Genomic DNA, 25,624 nt, shown 5'->3' on the forward strand with positions numbered 1-25,624 from the left:
ATTATGTGGAATACATATAAATTAACAGTCATTCTGACTTACAATGGTCCTAGTAATAACAGAGTAAGATCTACCACATCTATTAAGAACTATGTAGTTTACATATGTAAGTAATAGTTACACAAGGAACAGTATTTTAAGATTTTGGTACACACATACAGTATGAAAATACAGATATAAATGTGCGATAACAATTATAAATAAATATATAGGTAAAAAACAATAATAAATAGATTAATAACAAATTAATTAATAGATTAATAATAATAGTAAATTATGCAGATAGTAGTAAGGTTCTGTTTTGAGGGTCAGAATTGTATAGATATTGCAGTAAAGGATCCTATCTTTACTGTTCAAGTTCAAATCTGTGACCCTCAAAAGACCCAGTGCCTACATAGACTTCATTTGCTCTCTGTAGTTCAAATTGTGCATTGTACCTTTAACATTACTTTAGACCAGTGTTACTTGCCTGATTACATACACATGTCCCATTTGGTAATTACATGGGGGGCCAATCCTCCTTGGATGCCATTGGAGACCTTTTTGTGGTATCAGGCATCCTTGGAGAGCTGCACTTCTAACAGGAGGCTGTGGGTCATTGGACAAAGGGCCTTTTTTCTTCAGGGTAAGATATAGCAATTGATTTTTAAGAGTAACATTTATTGCAGTATTGATAAAAATGTGAGGTCTTATGTTGACCCCATATATTACAGAAATGAAAAACTGATCAAGGAATTGTGGTAGGAGTTGACCTGCCTCTCCGAAGGCTTTTTGCTCCCTTATATGAAATTTCTACACTGAAGAAGAACTTTACAGGATTCTCTGATTACCAGAGAAATGTCTGGTATCCTGTTCTTGTGTACATTTGAGATGCTTTGTTATCCTTTTTTTTGCTTTTATGAATTTCTTAAATATTTTGTCTTGCTGTTGTAGTTTTGAGAAGTGCTTAAGAAACATATTTTAAAAGCATTGATTTGATCCTAATTTGTATTCTTAGTTCCAATTAATGAACATTCTGACTAATATATTTTTGACTTTAGTTTGTAAAATATATTATTTAATTTAGTCCCTGTGTGTCAACATAATTTATGGAACTGAGTAAAAAAAGTGTTGTATAGTAACTCTGTGAAAAAATTTTTTGTGTGTGCAGCACATTTTTGCATATACATAAAAGAAATAAGAAAGCTTTATTTAAGGTAATGTTCTTTATTACACATATACCTTAAAAATACTTACATCAAGTCAGATTTTTGTTTTTGTGCAGTTTAGTAATATACACCCTGTGTAAAAGAATTTAGCACACATGTACTATATTTAGACTCAATATGGCCTTCTTGTTACCATTATTCACCCGTGTTGCGATTTAGTGGTTCCATTTACATTTTACTACAAGGTATGTGTACCTCTTCAATTTACTTTTCTCCTTTCAGTTAGTTTTATTTAGCTGCTGAATAATTAAATAATGAACACTGTGACCTCAGTGTTCTTGTGCTTTGTACATACATAAGAGACCTTGGGAGAAACCTTGGAAGTAAATCTGTGCTGTTAAATCAGTAAAAAGAGCTGCAATCTGTAGCAGCTGGTGTTTCCAGATCTGCCAGTCCAGGTGGCTGATAACCTAGCCTGGGGGGGAAGTTGTTAAAACCTTCTGTTCCGAGCCCAATTAAAGGTTCCCAAAGACCACAAGCAAAGAATACTTTTAGTCTCTGTTGAAAAGTAACATATTTCAGTAAAGTGTACTTCTTGAATTCATCTCCTCATGATCAGATGATCATTGTGGCCATTATACTTTTTTTTACAACAAGGGCAAACAATATGTACCTGCAGTGATTAAAGGGTTTAATGCCAAGGTATCCCAGCAGCTTCTACATGGAGTCTCGCTTTGGATAGCTTAGTTGAGCAGGTACAATCGAACTTAGTTGAGCAGGTACAGTCACGATTCCTGTATAGGCTCCTGGGTATGCCCCACTGTGTGCCCTACGCCGCTCTGTACCTTGAAACCGGACAACATCTATTGGAGACAAGGACCTAGCTTGTCACTTTTAAATTTAAACTCAGATTGCAGCAGGTATTGCATATGTACTTTCAAGCGTATCTTGTAGCAGCCATAAATGATGGAAATATGACTTTAAACATCCTAATAACATCCACAGAAGCTAAATTATTGTTTGGATACATGCTTCACAGGACATTTACAAGATAATTTAGCAAATGTATGGATAAGTGACTTCAGTGGAATTTGGTTTCTGCCAAAAGGAAGAGCGGTTCAGCCAGGATTAGTCAAGACCAGTGGTGGCGAACCTTTGGCACTCCAGATGTTATGGACTACAATTCCCATCAGCCCCTACAATTAGCCATGCTGGCAGAGGCTGATGAGAATTGTAGTGCACAACATCTGGAGTGCCAAAGGTTTGCCACCATGGGTCAAGACCAACAGTTGAGCCCTGCCTTCCCCAGGGCTTAAAACACTATGCCAAGGAGAACATGCTCCAGGGGAGGGCCAATTGTTCAGCCCCACCTTCCACTCACTCAGTGGAAAAGACCTCTGCCTAAGAGAAATGACTGTATGCGAACTTTCTCACCTAGGAGGTAATATGAGAAATATTTAGTCTGTTTTGTTGTGTTGTTATGTTCAGTATGATGACTTTTGTAAGCTGCCTCAGATCCTGTTTCATAGCTGGGGTGAAAGCACTTCAGAGTTAAAAACATTAACTAATTAAATGAAATAGACCAAATGACATAAGGTTGGGCAAGCATTGTAAATATATTCTCATTGGCAGCTTCCCTGTAATTGCTGACAACTGATTTCAGCTAATAAACCATAAACGATATTGTTACTTGCAAGTTCACTGGTATGGACAGGTCACTCTTAAATAAATAGATCAATAGAAATGTTTATACCCTACTCGTCGTCTTTGTAGCAGCTTGACCGGCCTGATTTTATCAGAGTTTGAAAGCTAAGCAAGGTTGGCCGTGGTTGGTGCTTGGATGGGAGATTACCAAGGAAGTCCAGGGTTTCTGTGCAGAGGTAGGCAATGGCAAACCACCTCTGTTAGTCCCTTGCCTTGAAAAGCTCCATCGTCCTGGGGTCAGGTGTGACTTGATGGTACACAGTTTCCTTTTTGTGCAGGAGGTAGTTTTTGTTGACTGTCTTTGATCCAGATAGGTATGGTCAAACTGGAGTGAATGTGGTTCTAGTGCAGGCTTGTTACTGAAATTTATATGTCTGGGTAATATAAAATTTCTTTCTTTGCTAAGACAGTTCTCCTGGAGGCGACCTCAGGCATCCTGATTGGGTGATTTCCAACCCTTGCTCAGGGAGGCAGGACAGATTTCTTTTGTCACTTCCTGTAGAGGGTTGGACCGCCCTTCTGGATCCAGTTCATTTCCTGCCTAGCAGCAGGGAGAGCAGGACTTGGAGCTAGCTCCAAGAAAAAACTTGGAAAAATCCTTTTCTTCTCCTTTCCTTACCCTCGTGGTGCCGTTTCTTCTCCGTCTATCGTTGTAAGTCTGTCTGTGTGTGTGCGTTAGCGTCTAAGTCTCCCCCCCTCCTGCCTTCTTTCCGCCCACGCCTCGTTACCGTGCAAACGGCCGCCATATAATGGCCGCCTATAGATCTTTTTCCCCTCCACCCGAGACCTTTGGGAGGTCTGCAGCAGAGGGGACGAGGGCAGCCACCCGTAAAGGGTTGCGCAGACCCGAGTCACCCAGCGCCTCCTCTGAGGCTTCGATTGCCTGCACGGTTGCCTCCTCCATTGCCGCCTCAACCGCCAGCGCGCCAACGGCCAAAGCCGGAAAAGGCGCGAAGAAAAAAGCGGGCAAGAAAGGGAAGGAGGCGAAGCGGCAAAAGCGCCTAGAGCCTCCGGCGCAGGAACATTCTTCATGGAGCACCAGCACCCCTACTAGGGCCGCGGAAGGTGTAGCTCCGGGGCACGGCCAGACTCCCAGTTCGCAGAGAAGCGCGGCAGCGCAAAGGGAGGCCCCTGACGAAACGGAACGGGGAGAAGGCGCGGCGGCCGCCATTGCTGACGACGCCATTGCTGACGACGCCCCTCAGGAGACACAGGGCGCCATTTTGCAACCCAGGCAAGATCTTGCAATTAGGGGAGGGGGAACCACAGCAAACCCGCCTAACCCCTCACTGGCCAACACACACTCCTGGGCTAATGCCTCCCCAGACCAAATGATGCCCATGTTCCGAAAAGCCATGCGGGAGGAGATTAAAAAAGATAAGCAGAGACACAGGTCCCGCCACAGAACCGGCCGCAGGAGGAGACGCAGGTCCTCGTCCTCTTCCTCCTCCTCCCACACCCCACCCCCGCCCCTCAGATACAGGGATCCCCTTAATTTACCAGATGAAGAAGAGGGAAGTGAGGGGGAAATCCGGGACTCTGATCATTTTTCTGAGTTAGATGAAACTCCCACAGAAACCAATGAACAATGCAAGAGGTTTTTTAAGCAGGAGAACCTTGCCCTGATGATGGCCAAAACTATCTCTTCCCTCGAGTTGCAGGACTCCGCAGACGCAGAGGACCCTGCCACCTCCTCCAAGGGGTCCCCAAGGGAAAGAAACAGATGTTTCCCCAAGATGAGGACCTACCACCAGCCTTCCCACTCCCAGAATACTTTGAACGCCACATTAGGAAAGAGTGGCTGAACCTAGAGGCTAGCAGGAGTTGCCCCTCATTCCTCAAAAAATTGTACGTGCTACCAGATCACATCCACGCCATGATCTAGACACCCCTAGTGGACGCCCCAGTTGTTGCCCTCCAGTCAGGGGGACTCGTCACCAAGGACGGGGAGGGGTCCCTTAAGGACTCCTCAGACAGAAGGGCAGACGTCTTCCTTAAATGGATACATGACCAATGTATTGTCGAAGGCTTTCACGGCCGGAATCACTTGGGTGCTGTGTGGTTTCCGGGCTGTATGGCCGTGTTCTAGCAGCATTCTCTCCTGACGTTTCGCTATTGCAGAGCCCTGTGGCTGGCATCTTCAGAGGATCCTCTGAAGATGCCAGCCACAGATGCAGGCGAATCGTCAGGAGAGAATGCTGCTAGAACACGGCCATACAGCCCAGAAACCACACAGCACCCAAAGGATACATGACCGCTTAGCCCTGACTATCAGGGCACTGACCCCCTCTTCCACCATGGCTAGAGCAGCTATAGTCTGGGCCAGACGCATCCTTGCCATCATCCCCCCAGAACTCCAGGGTATCAGGGAAGGCATGGAACGCATGCTCATGGCCGTCTCATACTGGGCCGACTCCACATTCGACGCACTCACGTTGGTCTCCCGCATCTTAGCACTAGGCGTTGTAGTACGCAGACAGGCATGGCTCAGACAGTGGTCAGCAGACTTTCACTCAAAACAGGTAGTCTCTACATATGATTACCATGGCTCCCGTCTCTCTGGGAAGGAGCTTGATGCTGTCCTAGTTGAGTCTAAAGGCAACAAAAAGACCATGCCTAGGTATGTTAGAGCACAACAGGGCTCCTCCAACTACAGGTCATCCTCCACATTTAGATCCCAACGCACTCTTGCTCGGGCTCCCAGGGACGGTCGACGCTGGCAGACCTCCAATCCCTTCCGCAAGCGGAATAATTACTCCTCCAATAGCTTCAGCAATAACAACTTCTCTTCCTTTCGTCCATCCAATTTCCGACAAGCGAACAGAGGTGGACGGTTGGCCCCGAACGACCGCGGTAACAGATCCTGACTTACACGGGGTACCGGTCGGCAGTCGCCTTCAATTCTTCCAGCACATCTGGGTAGGCGAACACGTTGACCGATGGACCAAGGAGGTAGTCTCCTCGGGATACCTCATCGAATTTGCACACCTACCAAGACCCCGTTTTCGTCACTATCCGACAGCCTGCAACCCAGACAAGGCTCACAGAACTCAGGAAGCAATCTCTCATCTACTCCAGATCAGGGCTATAGAGCCAGTACCTCCCTCAGAGCGTTTTGCCGGCATCTACTCCCATTTCTTCACCGTGCCCAAACGCAACGGCGAGTGGAGGGCCATATTGAACTTGAAGTACGTCAACAAATTCATCTGGCTGCGACGCTTCAAGATGGAAACCCTGAGGTCTATCGTAGAGAACCTCTGCCCAGCAGACTACATGACTTCACTAGACCTGACAGAAGCATAACTTCATGTGCCAATCAACCCACGACATCGGCAATATCTCAGGTTCACAGTGAACAACGACCACTTCCAGTACAAGGCCCTCCCCTTCGGACTCTCCACAGCCCCGAGAGTTTTTTCAAAGATCCTTCTAGCCCCTCTCACAGCACTGCGGCTCCAGGGCATTCACGTCCACCCTTACCTGGACGATATCCTCATTTGATCCAGGTCCAAGGACATGGCCGTCCAGGACCTGAGGGTGGTCATGACGACACTAACCAATCACAGCTTCCTGATCAACAAACAAAAAAGCTCCCTAACACCGGCAACGAGAATGCAACACCTCGGAGCGGTCATAGACTCATTACACAACTCACTTTTCATTCCACACGACAAGATCAGGAAAATTCAGTCGTTAGTGAACACGTTTCTGCCGGCCAAACAGGCCTCGATATTGCAACTCGCCCGCCTGATGGGCCTACTGATATCTGTCATAGACATGCTGCAATGGGGGAGGTTCCATGCGAGAACACTGCAATGCTTCCTCAGACCCTATCAAGACCAGATCATGCAGAAACAAGACCGGTCGGTTCCACTCACCATCCAACTCAAAGCCAGCCTAGCCTGGTGGTCGCAATACAAACATCTCTCCACGGGCAAGATCTATCTGCAGGAAGACAAACTACAAGTCTTCACTGATGCCAGCCTCAGGGGATGGGGAGCTTCGTTCCAGAAACACATCGCACAGGGCCTTTGGTCAACATCCCAGTCCCAGATGCCAATCAACCTCCTCGAGATGATGGCAATTCGACATGCCCTGCAACACTTCAGCCCCTACATCCAGGGCCACCACGTCACAGTGAGGACGGACAATGTGGCAGCCAAGGCTCACCTCTCAACAATCAGGGGGGCTCACGATCGATCCGACTACACCGCGAAGCAGTACGCATCCTCACATGGGCGGAAGCCCACCTCAAGTCCCTATCGGCAGATCACATCAGCGGCAACCTAAACATAGAGGCAGACTGGCTGAGCCGACAGACAGTGCTGGAAGCAGAATGGAAACTCCATCCATCGATCTTCCAGCAAGTAACACAGAGGTTCGGCATGCCATCCCTAGACCTCTTCGCATCGGACAAGAATCATCAGCTCCCAGCCTTTTTCTTACAATTCAGGTAACTACCAGCTACCCAAAGGGCTCCAGAGCCACGAGATGCCTTGATACTACATGTAGCCGCGGAAACTCCTATAAGCCCTTCCTCCAATTCCCATCCTGCCCAAATTGCTGGAGGGAAGATATGGAAGGAGGTGAGATCAGAAGTTATCCTGATCGCCCCTGGTGGCCAATTTTGTGAGCGACCATGGTTCTCCTCCATACTGCAACTGTCCAGCGCTCCACCCATGCAGCTGCCGACACCAGAACACATGCTGTCTCAGGGTCCAATCTACCACCCGGACCCCCAATGGCTGTGCCTAACCGCGTGGAACTTGAACGCGAATCGCTAAAAAAGAAAGGCTACTCCAAAAAGGTAATAGAAACCATCATTGCCTCACGCAAGGCGTCTACCAACCGGATCTACGACTCCTCGTGGAGATGCTTCGTGTCCTGGGCAAACAGAAATGCAGTGAACCCTATCAATCCTAGCATCCCGCAAGTCTTGTCATTCCTTCAGGAGGGATTCGAGCGCGGTCTCAGAAGCTCTACCCTGAGGAGACAACTAGCAGCCATCGCCTCCATATGGCCTCGCCTGCAAGGATCTCCACTATCTAGACACCCTGATGTCCTCAGGTTCCTAAAAGGGGTTAAGCAGAAACAGCCGCCAGTCATTCACCGCTTCCCCTCGTGGAAACTGAACACGGTTCTCAACGCGCTCACCAAACATCCCTTCGAACCGATTCAGACCATGCAGTTAAAATGGCTCCGCATGAAACTCCTCTTTCTGATCGCAATAACATCCGCAAGGAGAGTCTCGGAGCTACGTGCTCTGTCTGTCAACTCTCAACTATGCATCTTCCATAAGAATAAAGTTGTACTCAGGTTGGATCCCACATTCATACCAAAGGTGTGGTCTCCATTCCACCTAAAGCAGGAAATAGTTCTGCCAACATTCTTTCCGTCACCATCACACCCCAAGGAACACTTGTGGCATTCACTGGACGTTAGGCGAGCCCTTAAGGCCTTCATCATCCGCACGGAAACGATCAGAAAAACAGAAAGCCTGTTTGTGAATGTGTCCGAACCAAAACTGGGAGCCCAAATGTCATGCGCTGCCATCAGCCAAACCATTAGATCATGCATAGTAGAAGCGTACAAATCCGCAAGCCTTCCCATACCAGCAGGCATCACAGCACATTCCACTCGCAGCGCTGCCGTTAACGCAGCTCTTAGGCGTCAAATTCCGGTGGAGGACATATGTAAAGCAGCCACTTGGTCCTCCACTACCTCATTCATCAGGCACTACAAATTACAGTCCATTGCAGACAACGAAACTGCCTTTGGGCATCGTGTGCTTGAACACATTTTTGGAGAGTAGTATACCCACCCATTAGGGGACACTGCTCGGGGAGGTCCCAATCGGGATGCCCGAGGTCGCCTCCAGGAGAACGGTCCATTGGTAGACTTACCCTGAAGAGGCCTTCTCCTGGATGGCGGCGGCGAGGCATCAACTATTGAGAAGAAACATTACAGCACACGATCACCATAGTCCTTACACATGAGGTACCCTCCACAGGGTTAGGAAACCTCCAATTAATTAGGTCAGAGAGTTCACGTTGTCTCATTGACCAAGTTGAGTTATACAGTTGTTTTAATTGTTCTAACGAATTGTTACTTCCTGTTGCTACTTATATGTGTCCTAGTTTTTTCCTTCCTTTCTACTATACTGCTGAGCAAATATTCACTGGATCCAGAAGGGCGGTCCAACCCTCTACAGGAAGTGACAAAAGAAATCTGTCCTGCCTCCCTGAGCAAGGGTTGGAAATCACCCAATCAGGATGCCCTCGTCGCTGTCCAGGAGAAGGCCTCTTCAGGGTAAGTCTACCAATGGACCGTTCCCCCTCCCCCTTTGAAGTTTCTGTTTCGTTCTGTTTTTGTTTCCCATTGCCTTTCTGTCATTTTGCATAAGACTGTAAATTTTCCAACCTTTGTATATAGCTTTTTTCATTCTTTGACTGTATTTTTGTTACAGTGAACATAAAACTATGTTGACATAATCAATTGCATAAGGTCAGATTTATTCTATTTTGTATCTCTTCTTTGTGTTCCCGCATAAGTCTACAAAAGGTTGTGACCTTTTTAATGATAAGGTCTTCAGCAATCAGGGGCTGTTTCAAGTGGCTTGATATTTTGTTGTATAACATCTGGGTCTAGCTAAAGACAATCTTCAGTTCCTCTGAGCTGAGCAGTAGAGCTCATAGGTTTTTTCTTACCTGATTATCAGCCTAAACTAACTCACAGGATTATTGTTGGGATGGAATGTGTAGAAGATAACCATGTATTGCTGCAATAAGCTCAATGGAGGAAGGGCAGGATAAAACTGGTTCTCCGCACTTGAAAGTCTATCTTCATATTATTAATATTCTCTTCTCCATTCACATAACACAGTACATAATACATACATCTCTTATCTCATATATGACCAAGGGTCTACATACATCTCTTATCTCATGAATTAGTTAGCTTTAATTTTTTTTAAATCCTGACATTTGGTCTGAGTTAAAATCCCCCAAAGAATATTCAAATGAGATTTTGTGAGAGCTGGGACATAACTACTGTCAAATCCAAAGCAACTTCTCTCGCACTAACTTGTCTCCTTTTTTTGACAGGGTCTGGCACCAGTTGGAAAAAATATTGGGCTCCTCAATATCACCTTTAAGTATGACAGTAAGTTCCTCTTTAAAAAATAACCTGACACTTTACTAATTAATATATGTTGTTACTTGAATATTCCATTCCAATCCATTATAAAAGATAAAGTGGCAAGAGTGGCCGTGAAAGTATTTATTAAACTGAACTACTTTTATCCATTTAGCCATCCACAGAGACTGTTAACTGATCTGATGGTTCAGAACAGGTTACTAATGATTACTAACAGCACATTAGAAGAGTAGGGTTTTAAACTCTGATTTTTCTCTTCCTTGGCTCACAATCACATTTCCTTCCTCTCCCTACCTCAGACACCTTGTGAGGTAGGTGGCAGCTGAGAGTGTGGCAGCTGAGTGGCCCAAGGTCACCCAGCAGGCTTCACTTGCAGGAACAGGAAAACAAATCCCATTCACCAGATTAGAATCCGCTGCTCTTAACCACTACATCACATGGGCATAGTTTAAGAACAGTTAAAACATGCTGCTGATAATCTCTTCCTTCCAGCGGCCATTACATGCTTGTCAAAACTAGATGGTATCACATTGCTTCCAGATGATACTAAATGGGTATGTTATTCAGAGGGGGTGAAAGACAGACATAAATTGAACATTGCTGGAGAGTGAAGTTTATTTAGAATTGACCAAAGTTCAAGCCCAGAGTAGCTGCAGAGTCTTCTTGAAGCTGCCTCCTCTTACTGAATGAAATGGAGTGGAGGGATTCTGGATGAATACAACGTTTAATTAGCCTAACACTTAAATACAGTATTTTTTGTCTTACATGATTAGGGTATCTACTCCGTTTAGTCCTATTATTACTATTTTGGCAATTATTCAGTCATATTTGACAGAAGAGCTTTGTTCTCCATTTTTATCTTCTGGGATAGATTTGCAAATAGGAGATTTCTGGAATGGACTTCTTTGTTAATATGACCTTGCTCCTTATCAGTTAATGAGAGCCAGATTTCTTTTCTAGACAGCATCATATTAGTTCAGGCAATTAGCTGTAATACCTGGAAAAAGCTGCCCTGTCATGAAAGAAAGAAATGTATGCCATGAGATAGCTGTTTTGCTTCAATATGGCTAAAGCCTGTCAAACATTCCAGCAGAATCCCAATGACACAGTACAATTTTTAGAGGAAAAGAAGCTCACAGTGGCAGTGCAGTGATTCTGTTTCGTCTCCATATTGTTGCCACCAGAATACACCCTCAAAAGGGTAGAGCCCAATGCAGGGACTTAGGTATAGATTTTTAATGGGGTGGGTTCGGGGGGAAGGGCCATTCCCCCACCTGACCCTGGGGGCGTATCCACGCCTACCCATCCCTGCCCCTGGCCTCATTGCTTATAAAAGCAGCTCTCTGAGGCCAGGGACAGCAGACTCCCCTGCCCCGCCTGCCCCGCGCCCCCCCACCGGCTGGGCTCCCAGCCAGCAGTCCCTTTTGCCTTCCCCTCTGGGCAGAGGAGTAGCTAGGGAAAATGGAGCCCGGTGCAACATCTGAGTCCCTCCCAATGGGCAGCTGCTGTGATGCTGGAATTCACCCCCAAACACCATCATTTTCAATGATGTTTAAACTAGGGAGCCCAGATTCTCTTTTTAAATCCACCTTAAAGGGAGAATCTGGGGTCCCCAGTTAAAACAACATTGAAAGTGATACTGTTTGGGGGTGGAGTATCCCCCACCCTGAAACAGCATCACTTCCAATGTTTAAACTGCGGACCTCAGATTCTCCCTTTAAATCCATGCCAAAGGGGGTGGATTTAAAAGGAGAATTTGGGGAAATTTGGGGAGTGCCTGCTGTCAGGATGCAATTTTTAAGTTAATAGCACCAAACTTTCAGGGTATCTGTAGGAGACTCTCCTGATGATACCACCCAGGTTTGGTGGAGTTTGGTTCAGGGGGTCCAAAGTTATAGACCCTGAAAGGTGTAGCCCCCATCTCCTATTAACTCCCATTGGAAGCAAACTCAGATTTTGCACCGGGCTCCATTTTCCCTCTATGCCTCTGCCCAGAGGGGAGGGCAGAAGGAACTGCTGGCTGCCGGCTGGGAACCCAGCTGGTGGGGGGCAGGGCAGGGCAAGGGAGTCTGACATCCCGGCCTTGGAGAGCTGCTTTTATAAGCGTTAGGCTGGGGGCGGGGCTTGGGGAGGCATAGCCATGCCTAGTGGCTGGTGGGGGTGTGGCCACACCCCCGAACCCCCACCATAAAAAATCTATACCTACGCCCCTGGTTCTTACTATTCACCAAGGGACTCACTGACCATATAGGGAAACTGATGAAGAAACATAACCTAAAAACAATCTACAGATCGACTAAGAAAATTCAACAAATTCTACGTTCAGCAAAGGATAAGAGGGATCCTCTAACTTCTGCAGGAGTCTATCGTGTGCCATGTAGCTGTGGACAAGTCTACATAGGGACCACCAAACGCAGTGCCCAGACACAAATCAAAGTACATGAAAGGCACTGCGGATTAATTCAGAAAAATCAGCAGCAGCAGAACACGTGATAATCCAAGGTGGGCACATAATATTATTTGAAAACACAGAAATTCTGGATCACTCTGACAACCACTATGTCAGACTACACAGAGAAGCCATTGAAATCCACCAGCACATTGACAATTTCAACAGAAGGAAGAAAACATGAAAATAAACAAAATTTGGCTACCAGTACTGGAAAACACTAGAATCAGGACAGTGACTAATGAACACCACCCAGACAAAGGATGTTTCCAGGCAGTAAGCAATCAAAGGGATCAAAAGGCCAGGTTACTACTATGCAGATGCCCTCACATGCTAAATGGGTGGATCCCACCCAACACATGCAAATCAAGCTTGTTAATTGCACAGGCTACTACTATGCAGATAGAAAAAAACATCAGGCGAAATGTCAGGAGAAAATGCTACTAAAACACTGCCATGCAGCCTGGAAACCACACAACACCCCAGTGATTCTGGCCATGGAAGCCTTCGACAATACAGAGATAAATTTCTCCTTAGATTTCTGCAAGTGAAGGAGCTAGTGACTCTTTTTAATGGAAGCTAGGAATTCAGAGAACCTGTTACACCTATTGTCACAACAGTTTATCAGTACAATTATATTTTACTATCAAAGTTTTTTTTTAATGCAGTGGCAGGGGGAGGAAATGGCTGTCATGGGACTTTGTCAGGGAAAATGGCTGATGTGTGGATGGCACTGATATGGTAGATATCCAGGCTCTGCTGCAGTCTTTCCCAAAACTTCAGAGCAAAGATCAAAGAACAGCTAGGGAAACCCAGGAGGTGCAGAAATACGTACCACAGTGCTGTGAGGAAAATAAGGGGGGGAAAACACTGCTTCCTAACAGCATTGAACCCAGGGGCAGTTGGAAATGACCATAGGCAACATTACCAGTCTAGTGTTGAAAAAGAAGAGGCCTGCAACAGTCAGTTGCTCAGACAGGGATAATGCCTCAGCAGTGGCAAAGAATTAGTTTCTTGGCATCACTTGATTTCTAAACCAGAAAGTTTTTAGGTTGTGGTGCTAATAACTCTTTGGAAATATCTACAGCCCTCTTCTCTAACTAGGAGTTTTGGTGATAGAAGGAGAAGATAGCGCCTGCTGTGTTCAGGTTTGGTTTGAGATCTTGAGGCTCCTTCAAGACTTACTTAGCAGCAAAAGAGTGAATAGACAGTTTCCAGAATAATTGAAAAGTTCTCTCTATCAAATGTCGAATCTAATTATTACACCCATCATCTGGGGAAATAAATCTTTCTGTATCTACTTCTGCAAAAATAAATTCTTGAGCATGTTACTGTTGAAGATTTTTAACTGTTCTGAGTAAGAATTATTTTTTACTTGATTATAGGCTGAAATAAATGTTTCTAATCTGTACATTCTAATATTTTAGCAAACTGTCACTTTTTGGCATTAAGCATGTAACTTGGATCTGAAATTCAAGGATATCTGCTAATTGGATCCAGATGTTGTAGGAAGCTGTTGCTCCAAGCTGTCCATTAAAATACAAGTTTCTGTTTTCTGAACAGGAAGCTCTTGCTGTCATTCATTTGAATTTCCACAATAGCATTTCAGAGCCTGCTGTAGCAAGCAGGATCTGGTTGTTGAATTATGGCAAGTGACATGTTTCTAGGACACCTTTCATTTTAAATTGACACGCCACATATTTTGGTATTTCTGTCTGCTTGCCTGATATGGTAGCTTTAACTGGTTTGCATGGTCATGGAATAAACAGAGTTATATGGACTGAAAATCTGGCCAATAGTAGTAAAATCTGCAGCTGGACTTTTTTCTTTGGGGTTGGTTGAATATGAGCTGCTATAATGGTGCAGTGTGTCTTTGACAGATTGAAATGCACACAATGGTTTTCTTTTTCAGACTGTACGCCTTATTTGAATTCAGTGGGGAAACATGTGATTGGTGATGTACAGAACATCACCATTAGTCAGTATGCATGCTCTGATCAAGTTGCAGTAATCATACTGTGGACAACAAATCCCATTGGTAAGTTGCAGGAAATGAATGTGGGTCATGCACCTATTTGGTTCCTATCTGTGACTGTATAACACAATAACAGAAATTATTTCACCAGTGTTGTTTCAACCTAGCTAGAGAGGCTACCACCATAGTGTGGAACATCCAGAATGTTTCAGGTGTCTTATAATTTAGTATTCTAAAGTAACGTATGTCTGCATTTTCTATGTAACTATGTTTGAATCTTTTTGTTGGCTGTGTTTTCTATAACCTGATCTGGCATTCAGAACAAATGAACAAGGAAAATCAATAATAATGAATGAAATGAATAAAACCATTAACACAGAACAGTGAAAATAGCAGCATAAAAACACCCACAGGTGGATAAAACCATCTCTCTGCCAGTCCCAAAGTAAAATTGTGTTACTTCAGCACTAATCAGTCAGCAAAATGGCATGGCAAATAGTCAAGTTGTCACCTGGTCACCTTTAAGGCTAGGTGCTAGGAGAATTGTGTGGGAAGGTACTACCCTAGAAAAGGTGCTGCCTGTCACTAAGACTAGCATTTATCACAGAAAATGGGAGTACACAGTGTTGGGCAGTGGTGGCAAACCTTTGGCACTCCAGATGTTATGGACCACAATTCCCATCAGCCCCTTCCAGCATGGCCAATTGGCCATGCTGGAAGGGGCTGATGGGAATTGTGGTCCATAACATCTGGAGTGCAAAGGTTCGCCACCACAGGTGTAGGGCATCATATGGAAATCTTAACTAGTAGGTAGGTTGGTTGTGGGAGACAAAGGATCTTCAGCTGACCTGGTGTCAGACTGTTCAGGATTTCATAGGTCACCTGCATTTTAAATTGTGCCTAAAACAGATTGGCAGCCTATTAAGTTATTTAAAGTTGGGTAGAATATTTTGTCTATAACTCACACCAGTAAACTGATATGCTTCCACATTCTATACTATTTGAAGTTTCCAATCTGCTTCAAACACACAGCCTGTTGCCTGCATGTGAATTGGACATTAATAGCCAAATCATGATTCTGAAGAAAAGTCTATGACTTACACACTACTTGAAACTAGTTTAAAGTTCTCTGCCCCACAGGGGAGACCCAACCCTCCATTTGTAGGCATGAATGTTATAGTAATCTCAATATCATCATCTGTTAAGTCTAACCCAGTGGTTCTCAACCTTCGTATTAGGAAGGTCGCGGCATTAGGAAGGTTGAGAACCACTGGTCTAACCTAAGTAAAGCTCCTAACACTGAAAAAATGACTATGCAAGGAATTGCAGATAGTCCAGGCTTAGTAGTGTTTACAGGTTCAAGATATTTCAAAGTTGTATTTCTTTGCACAAACAGTTCGTTAATTTTTAAAAAAAAATGCTAGGTATAAAAGCCACCGAGAATTTATTTAAATGACAGAGAGTTAGACATTGAAATCAATTGGACCCCCCCCCCCCCCCACACACACACACCCCTCAGGTAAAGGTATTTAAAAATTGTAAGCTAGTTCCCTAAGTGGATTCTAGAAATTGTGATAAAGATACAATTAACTAATGGAATTCTTAGATATATAAAGATGCAGCCAAAGTATTAACCACAACAATAACTATGCACTTGAAGCAAAATTGTCAACATGTTGCATGCGTGTTAATTGTACTGGAAATGGAAACTCTTTGGCCCTGAAAATAGGCTTTGTAACATAGTGGGAGTACACTTTAAGTCAACCACTAAAACACTTTGGGAAAAAGAGATGTGTAAAGTCTGATAAATAATTGCAGCATATTTCATTATATTAGATAGCTGGTGAATTTGAATAGAAGACAATGATTAGTTTCTAAGAAGGAATGTGGAAGTGATGTATGGTGCTTCCAAGTGTACAGAGTTTCTGAATGGCTGATCTGTAGCTGAAGGTTTGGCTGAATCCTATCTCTATGGGATGCAAAGCTTGGTGTTTTCTCTTGTAATGATCAGAAGTTAATCCTTTTGAAAGCATCACGAGGGAACTGTAGTTGAAGGGTCTCAGGGAGTCAGATAACTCTTTTCTTTCATCGACTGTATGCGAACAGATACATGCTTTTATTTCTCTAAATATTAAGAACACAGTGGGTGGCTTGACTGGCTTTCCAATTGCAAGAGTGTTTAGACCCAAAAGATACTCCTGCAGATGTACGCACTTGGAATACTAAATTAAAACACAACCAATAGGCAGACCTAGGCTATGGTGATCAGTTTGTATTTGCGTACTCTTAGAATATGGAGAGTTGCCGCATTTTTTTGTAGTTGCACACCGCTGTTCTGAGGCTAAATTCTTTTATGTCACTTAAGAAAAATTGTTTTCTTAAGCAATGGTATTCTTACTATAAACTGCATAGACTTCCAAATTAGCTATACCTCTACTTGCCTCTGAAACTTTCAACATTAGGAAGAAAATATTCTGCACTGGTTATGCAGATAATCTACTCATCAAAGTCTGTGTTCAAATATCTGTCCTTGTAATAATCTCATCACATTAAAATTTAATCTTCTTTAATGAATATACTTAGAGCTGATGGCTCTATTTAGACATAATTAATGAACACAGGTTTCTTTGTGTGTGCTTATTTGGCTCATGTTCTTGGAGTATAATTGAAGAATTTCTGATTTCAGCAGTCTAATTTGTTGTAGCATCCAAATGAGGGCACTTGACAAAACTGAGGTTGGTTCCATCCTCCTCAAAACTGGTTGGTATCAGTTGCATAGCTACCACGAGGGGGGGGGGACCTTTGGGGTCACACGGGGGCGGAAAATTGCCCCCCTTTCCCCCTCGCCAGGCTTCTGCCGAGCCAGCTTTGCTAGGCCAGGCCCTGCAGAGGACGCTACTGGGTGCCCCTGCCTGGTCCCGTCCCACCAGCCAGGCCCCGCCGCCCTGGAGCAGCCAGGCTGCTTTTTCAGCTGGCTGCGCTAAGGTAAGTGGGGGGAAGACAGAGGGGGTGGGGACCTGTGGAAGGGCGTGGTCCTGTGCTTCCCCCCCATTAATTTTTGTTCAGCCAGCAGCCCAGTTAGGCTGCTTTTTCTGCTCCTTGCTGTACCAAGGCTTCATCAGCTTCTGTACCGATAAAGCTGTGGCCATTTTCAATTCCAGCTGGTGGTTGTGGCCTCATATGTTTTTTGTTTTGTTTTTTTGGGGGGGGGGGGCGTGCCTTGCCATCTCTTCATCCCTTTCACCGCTGGAGCAACAATTGCATGTCTGAATGCAGCTTCATTCTACTGAGCAAAATTTAACCACAGAGCTAACACTGTGTATGCTGAAGAAATATGTAAGGTACAGACCAAACTTTGTGCTTTTTTTAATGCACCAGGAATTTTTAACATCCCAGAGGGCCCTTTTGACATTACTCAGCAGTGTGGGAGCTGTTACATTGTGTCTCCTTCCTACACAACTTCAGTAATTATTGGAAGTGTGAAGTCACATGGGATGAGCCAGCTTATGAATAGGAGTCGTTAATTATACATAGTCTTTATTTGTGTTTTGTTTAAATACCTGCAGGAATTGAATTTCTGAAGGGATTTCGAGTAATACTTGAAGAGTTAAAGTTGGAGGGAAGACAATGTCAGCAGTTGATTTTAAAAGACCCAAAACAGCTGAACTCGAGTTACAAAATGACTGTAAGTGATCTACTTTTGGTCACTATTCTAATAATCTTGTATAATGTGTTGAAGACATAACGTTGACACTTTGGAATGTTGAATTGTATGGCTTGACATCTCTGACCCTTTAGTTCACAAGAAGCCTCACTGAAGTTGGTGACACTTTTCATGACAGGCTCTTTTCAGAAGTATGGTCTTGATTACTGGTACACAGGGGAAGTACTTGCTAAATGTTACCATTTTTAGGTACAGCCCTGCATCCTAGCATGCCACAGTTCTCGTTTCAGAAGCCTAGCGCTCAAATGTGTTTTCTTCTTTGGCTTCTGTAATCATGTAAACTTCTGATGAATCCTTGTGCTGCTGAAAGAGATTGAGATCACCACATGGTCAGCAGGTATTGATCAGCAGAAGGAGCATTTTTTTATATCAGGAGTTGTGCATAATAACTTGTGTGTATATTTGGTTCATTAAATCTTAGGTTTGAATGTATAAATGATAGGACTGCCCTTGACCCTCACTGCCATTGCCTGATCTCCTCATTCCTGTGGTATGTGCCTGTAGCTCAGAGTACTGAAATAGAGAGTGGGATGCTCATGTGCAGCACAAGACGGCATCTGCATAGAACCGTGTTGGCGAACCTTTGGCACTCCAGATGTTATGGACTACAATTCCCATCAGCCCCTGAAATTGGCCATGCTGGCAGGGGCTGATGGGAATTGTAGTCCATAACATCTGGAGTGCCAAAGGTTCACCACCACTGGCATAGAAGGTGGGCATTGCACAAAACTTCAGTAGAATAGTTGTGACTATGAAAGTAATTCCAAAACTCGCAATGTGTTTACGACACAGTTGGCTGTTGACCCAATTGAATGGCTCTCTTCAGCTGCACTTTTGCCCCAAAGGAGAAGCCGTAACTATTGCCATTCTCTGTAATCACTGGAGCATGGACTGCTGCTCTTTGTGGCTTCTGCTGAGATCTCACTGTTCAAAGGGAATCCATTTGTGAAGTACTGTGAGCAAGACTGCTTCTGGGAGTCTTCTGGTTGGAATGCTATATTAGGGAACTCTTCTCACTTCATATTTGGATAAACAGCAGCTGTAGACATGTGTTGGGAAAACATGTTCATGCACACAAATGCACTTGCTCATTCTAGTAACCACAGGTGAAACATTAAAAGACATAACTGACTGGCTCTAATTTTTTTTCCCCCCAAGGGAGTGGAGTCTCAGCCTTTTCTAAATCTGAAATTTGAAACGGATTATTTTGTAAAGATCATTCCTTTTCCTTCCATTAAGAATGAAAGTAACTACCACCCATTTTTCTTCAGAACACGGCGTGAGTACAGTAATAATGACTTGCATTTAAAAAATAGTGATCTGTGTCTTCAGTGTTACTGAAAATAGTAGCTATTGGAACTGCGTACATCCACTTTTAACTAAAATTTGTGTCAAATTATTCAAAACTGTTTGGAGACATTGGGAAGGTTGGCAATAGGGATCACATTTGACGTTAGAGAAAATGGCAGGAACGTTTTGGTAGATTCAGCTGAGCACTGATTAATCTAGTCATATAATATTATGTTTGTGTGCCGGTCCCAGTTGGTATGCCTGCCCGAGTGAAGGAGGTTGCTTTTAAAATGTTAAAATTTCATAGTACTGGTTCATGCATTCATTTTGGATGGAGAGCAAATCTCAAGTTCCTCTTCAGTTGTGTACACAATATTTAGTGTGAATTAGAACTGACACACCTGTGAGTAGGGCCTTGCCATAATTCATACCTCTTCTGCCTCCCCGCTCTCTTTTTGAGTGTGGGTATATAACAAGATCAGTGCATACTTGAGCAGGAATTTCCCCTTATACACATGAGTTTGTGTAATAGATCTATATGCAGTAGGGAAGGTTATGTCCTCTGCTCCTTCATCTTACACACTGGTCACCAAGGTGAAAATGTTTACATGACACAGATACACAACTTCTGATTTTTCTCTGAACTTGTGCTTTGAGACTGTGTTCAGGTGACTGGCTGGGAAGTTTGCATTATGTGTCATGTAAACAAACGGAAGCTGAGACTGGGTGATACTGGCTGGGAAGGGTGATGTTGGGGTTGGATCATCTTGGATGGAGCAGAGTTAGTATTTGAGAGCGGGCTGAGAGCTTGGTGGTGTTCAGGGAAATCTATCAGCTGCATCCGGTCCTCCAATTCTCTCCCTTAGACTCAGCTGATCTGTCTGGCCTCACTTATTCATGCTTTTGTAACCTCATGGCTGAAAACTGCAGCTGATTATGAATGGAGCAGCCTGTTAATTGTTAGGGATTGGGCAATGGAAACAGTTGTCACCTGTCTTTAAAAAGCTGCATAGGCTGCCAGCTTGTGGTGTTATGACCAAAAAGCCATTTACATCCTAGGACCCATCTTAGGATTCTCTTCTTTCATAAGTCCCCATGTGCCCAGTGCAGTCCTCAGGCTGCCACCTACTGGCTGTTCCCCTACTAGAGTAGCTCTTTTTGCCTCAACTGGAGCCTATGCTTTTTCTTCAGCTCCTATGAGAGGTGACGGGTACCATTCCTAGAAATATTCAGGAGGTATTACAAGGCCATTTTATTTGCCAAGGTTTCCAGAGAGGTATAAACTGGAAGCATCTTTTGGGAGGAAGAGGGGAGGTATGAAACCATGAGTTTTAATGTATTGGTTTTAAATTGTAGTGTTTTAATCATGACAAACTGCCTTGAGCCAAAAATGTGGAACATAAAATTTTTAATAAAAAATGTTTTTGGCTTTATCCTCTGTGGTTTCTTTTTAGGGAACACAAACTATAAGTTATTGATGAATAGATTCTGTCTCTTTCTTACTTGGTGAGGTCTCCTAGGTTGTCTGCATAGGGAAATGCCTGCTTTCAGGGTACAGTCCATTTCTTTTCGCCCTTCCTGTTGATCACTGCCTGTGTTAAGAGGGGCCAACAGCCGCTGCTAGTTGTGATTCTGATGTGAAATAAACATTCAGTTTTTGTCTCTTCTGGTAAAGAGGCCATTTTCTGATTGTATGTATGTGAATGGATTTAATATTTGTAAATAATTAATTGCATATTGATTATCACTGAGGTGAAACTTTAAAAACTTAGCTTTAATAAGCAGTGTTCAAAGCATTTCATTTACACTATCAAAGTAAGTTAGGTCCACTGTATTGCAGGCTGTGAGTGAATTGCTTAACTATAGTGACCTATTGAGTTGATGGTAAACCTCATCAGCAGATGACCAGAAAATAATTATTCTTGTTTTGTCTGTGTTTTTTATTAGCTTGTGAATTACTTCTGCAGCCTGAAAATCTTGCCTGCAAACCTTGTAAGTAGTAGTGTTAGCTGATTCACATTTCATGAAAGTAGAAAACAAGTATTCTTGAACTGATAATGCCTCGGTAACTAAATAACTCTTCTCTCATAGTTTGGAAGCCAAGGAATCTGAATGTTACACAGCAAGGTTTTAATATGCATGTATCTTTTGACCATGCTCCATACAATTTTGGATTCAAATATTATTACCTGCACTACAAACTGAAAAATGAAGGTCACTTCAAACAGAAGGCTTGCAAACAGGTATGCAGAGTGTATGCAATGCTATATATATTAAATTGTTAGCTGTGAAGTGCTGTGAATTGCTAGTAGATCTCTTTTGTAATACGTGTAGTTACAATTATTATTTAATGGACTGAAAATGAACTTGCTGGAATGGGATTCATTGGTAATTATAGCTGTGCCAAGAATGTCCTGGGCTTCTTACAGGCACATTTGGAAGTTTCAGTCATTTTCTAGGAAAAGCCCATTGTGAATGATCCAACTACAGCTAAGTTCTTTCAAGTATGATTGATTTGGTAAAAGTTTAAATATGTACTAAACTCTCTCACTGAAAATCTGTGTGATATTGAAGTCTTCTGTTTGGCTAGTTCTGCTGTAAGATTTTTCTTCAACAACTCTGTGCCACAGCATTGACACTTGAATGGCTATTTATGGTCATTTAGCATGATGAAATTCACCCTTGGGTTATGCAAAGCACTTCAATAATGCATCACCCCACTGATAGAGTATTGGTTTATCTGTATATAGCTTTAGTAGCTAGATGTAACTCTTTGCCTTTTTACAAACGTTCACACTTTTTGAATCTAGCAATAGTAAGTACATGTACTTTGTTTAAGAATTGTTCAAAATGATATTCTTTGAAATCTGCAGAATCTAAGTGTTATGTTTTTGTTGCATGCCGTAAGGCACTGCACAGTTCTAATTTCCTAGAGTTAGATGCCAATTGCTTTCAATCAGATGCATTCAACTCTGGAATCTGCTCCCCTGGGCACTTTGCTAGACACTTGGCTCTGAGCCAGTCTATGGGTTTAGCTGGGTTCTCTGTTGTTGGCTGTAGAAAAGAATAGAGCCTGGTGCACTTCTACAATGGAGGCCTTTTGATTTTGGACTCAGTGCTTTGTGTTTGTTAAAACGAGCACTCCGAAAGGAGGGGAGCAGTCTATAAATTTGATAAAATTAATAATAATTTATTAGACCAAAGATTCAGAGGGCTTTGTGCTTCGTCGTGCTGTTCTGCTTTTGCTTTTTTTGTACCAGGAGAATTTTGTATGCTCAGAAACAATATGAATCTCCAAACTGGCAACCCTTAGTATAAATGTACTTTCTGCTAGTTTTAAACCCTTACGTTTTCTGTAAAACAATTGCCTTTATATCTGCACAGGATAAAAATACAGATTTCACAAGCTGTGTTCTTCAGAACGTCTCACCAGGAGATTATATAATTGAGGTAATATCATTTATTTTTAATTTCAAATCTACAGAAATTGCTTTCTATTTGGAATCAAATCAGCAGTATTCTGCACTTTGGAGACATTTTGTAGATGATGAGGATATATGCTTGCTATATAACTATGCTATTGTGAAAGAATACTCTATATGACCATTTACTTGTCAAAAGTCGAAATGAGGAGGTGGGGAACAAATAAACCTGAAAAATAAAACCAGCCAAACACTCTGCACCATGCAGAATGACCTACAGTAAATGATAAATAAATGTCCAATCTCCCCTTAAACATCTCCAAGGAGGGAGGACCCACAACATCCCTGGGCAATCAATTCACCACTGAATTGCTCATATAGTTAAAAGGTTTTTTTCTAATATTGCTCTGATAGATCTGCACCTGTAATTTAAATCCATTATTGCAAATCCTGTCCTCCATTACCACCTGAAATAGCATCCTACCCTTCTTCAAATACTTAAAGAGCATAATCATATCCCTCCGCAACCTCCGATTCTGCAGGCTTTACATTCCTAATTTCCATAGCCTTTCTTCGTAAGACTTCGTCTCCAAACCACATGGGACATGGACAGTATATACCCCACTAAACGTTCCCTTCTCACTGGACTCAGTGTGTGACAGACTTCTCTCTGTGATACACCTCTGAAGATGCCAGCCACAGATGCAGGCGAAACATTAGGAACAAGATCTACCAGACCATGGCCACACAGCCTGGAAAACCCACAACAACCAGTTGAATCTGGCCGTGAAAGCCTTCGACAGGACTAGAGTAACTCTGCATAGAATTGTTCTGTTAACCTATCTGAAGTATCCAGATACTTCTGAATGACCTCTGCATTCATAGATACCTGCAAACCCTCACTGCTGAACCTGTTGACAGTGGAGAACCGTTATTGAGGGTGATATGAATGTTGTTATATTGACAATTCACATAGGTAAATGATTACTTGATGGTTCAATCACTGAAATGCATGTGAACTAGTCCATTTCTTACTAGTTTCTATTTTATTCTTGAAATCTGGATACCTAACAGTGATTTGTCTGTAAAATTAAATATTCCTATATCCTCTTTAAAATAAGTGTTTTTCTGCTTTCTTTTAAAGCTGGTTGATGATACAAACACAACAAGGAAGACAATACATTACGCACTAAAGCCAGGTATGCTTCTCCCTCCCCCCTCAGAACCATGTGTTTTTTGCCATTTCCATCTGAAGGTTAATTATCTGTATATTTAAAGTGTTTTTAGCCCACCCTCCCCTCAGAGAGCTTGGGATGGCACATTGTTTTCCTCACCAGTTTTAATCTGCAGCTAGAATTTCTTTTTAGGTTTTACTACATTTACCAAAAAAAAACCCCAAAACTGAAAAAACATTATCTCAGTTAACTGTTTGTTCTGAATCCTCTTGTAATATCAGTTATATCTTGGAGGACGAGGAACAGTAAATGGATGTATAAACACAGTTCAGTTCCTTTTTTTTTGCCTCTTGTCCCTGTTCCCACATAATGCACGATGAACACTACTGAACAATGCCAGGTGCGTTTGAGATGAAGTCATGGTGCGGGCAATAGGAAGCAGAAACAAACCAAAACCTGCTACACAAAGGCTCTTGGCAAGAGAAAGTAGCGTGTGTGAAATACTATAATTAGTGAGTCCATTGGATAACAATAATGTAAACAGCCACACAGAAAAAAATGCACATTCAACAGAGCAGCACATTTTGTAACATAAAGAAACAATTGACAAGCAATACCTTGACACAAGTCAAGGAAAAAAAGTTTTTTTAACCCACGTCCAAAATCAGTGAACGTCCAGAATAGACCTTTGGGCAAGCAGAATGAAGACGGGGTCCTGGTGTCTTTTATGCCTAGTTTGCTTCAAGCTTGTTCACTCTGTTATAAGATGAGCTGCTTGCCTCTATACAAGATAACTTTAGATAGAATCAACTTGTTTGTATTCCTGGATATTCAGTTGGCTAGGCAGCAACAATATGTAATATCAAAGTGCTGAATCAATGGGAAGATATTTCATGGGCACAACAGTATGCTCTCATCTGCCTACAGCATTTTTACTTCCCTGAATTTAGAGGATATTTTGTCACTGTCATGGTAATTGTGACAATTTATGAAAAATGTATAGCAAAACAATTCACTCCCAGGGTGTTTGGTCACGTACAATCCTAGTTTCTTCCCTGCTTTTTTTCTGCTGGCTAACTAGCCAGCCAACCAAACTTTTTTAGCTTTTCTAGCACTTGGACCAAAAAGGTTGCATCCCTGAGTCTAAAGGGCACAGCAAGATAATGCTTCTTATGTACAAATTATACACAGCAATGGAAGAAAAGTCACCCGCCTCCCAAATGCATGCATTATGGTAGCCGTGCATGAAGAATAAATGCAGTGCAAAAACATTCTATAATGTAATATTAGTGTGAAAAGTGATTGTTACATTGTTTATGCCAGAAGAAACAAGATGAGATTTCAGTGGAGTTAATTTTAATTTTGTCTTCCTTTTTGAAGTTCATTCCCCATGGGCAGGGCCAATAAGAGCAATAGCAATCACTGTTCCCTTGGTTGTCATCTCCGCATTTGCTACCCTTTTTACAGTGATGTGTCGTAAAAAACAGCAAGGTATGTATTTTTCCATGAAACTGGTCTTAAAGGAGTGTATGCATAGCAGGGCTGACATCAAGAATGAATGGTTTTGATTAAAAGCCGGATT

General features: G+C 43.0%; 1 protein-coding gene across 2 annotated transcripts in view; it reads left to right on the forward strand.

The window, feature by feature from the left end:
- The window catches only part of IL17RD (interleukin 17 receptor D), an 83,971-nt gene that overhangs the window by 48,728 nt on the left and 9,619 nt on the right, over positions 1-25,624 (forward strand). For both annotated transcript variants that reach the window (XM_048490722.1, XM_048490723.1), the window contains exons 2-10: positions 9,956-10,013; positions 14,369-14,494; positions 17,998-18,116; positions 19,314-19,434; positions 21,393-21,437; positions 21,537-21,688; positions 22,830-22,895; positions 24,012-24,066; positions 25,423-25,533. In XM_048490722.1, the coding sequence (XP_048346679.1) occupies positions 9,956-10,013; positions 14,369-14,494; positions 17,998-18,116; positions 19,314-19,434; positions 21,393-21,437; positions 21,537-21,688; positions 22,830-22,895; positions 24,012-24,066; positions 25,423-25,533 (853 nt within the window). The remainder of the gene's footprint in view (positions 1-9,955; positions 10,014-14,368; positions 14,495-17,997; positions 18,117-19,313; positions 19,435-21,392; positions 21,438-21,536; positions 21,689-22,829; positions 22,896-24,011; positions 24,067-25,422; positions 25,534-25,624) is intronic.

This window comes from Sphaerodactylus townsendi, linkage group LG03, assembly GCF_021028975.2.
Source record: "Sphaerodactylus townsendi isolate TG3544 linkage group LG03, MPM_Stown_v2.3, whole genome shotgun sequence".
NCBI classification, from domain to species: domain Eukaryota; kingdom Metazoa; phylum Chordata; class Lepidosauria; order Squamata; family Sphaerodactylidae; genus Sphaerodactylus; species Sphaerodactylus townsendi.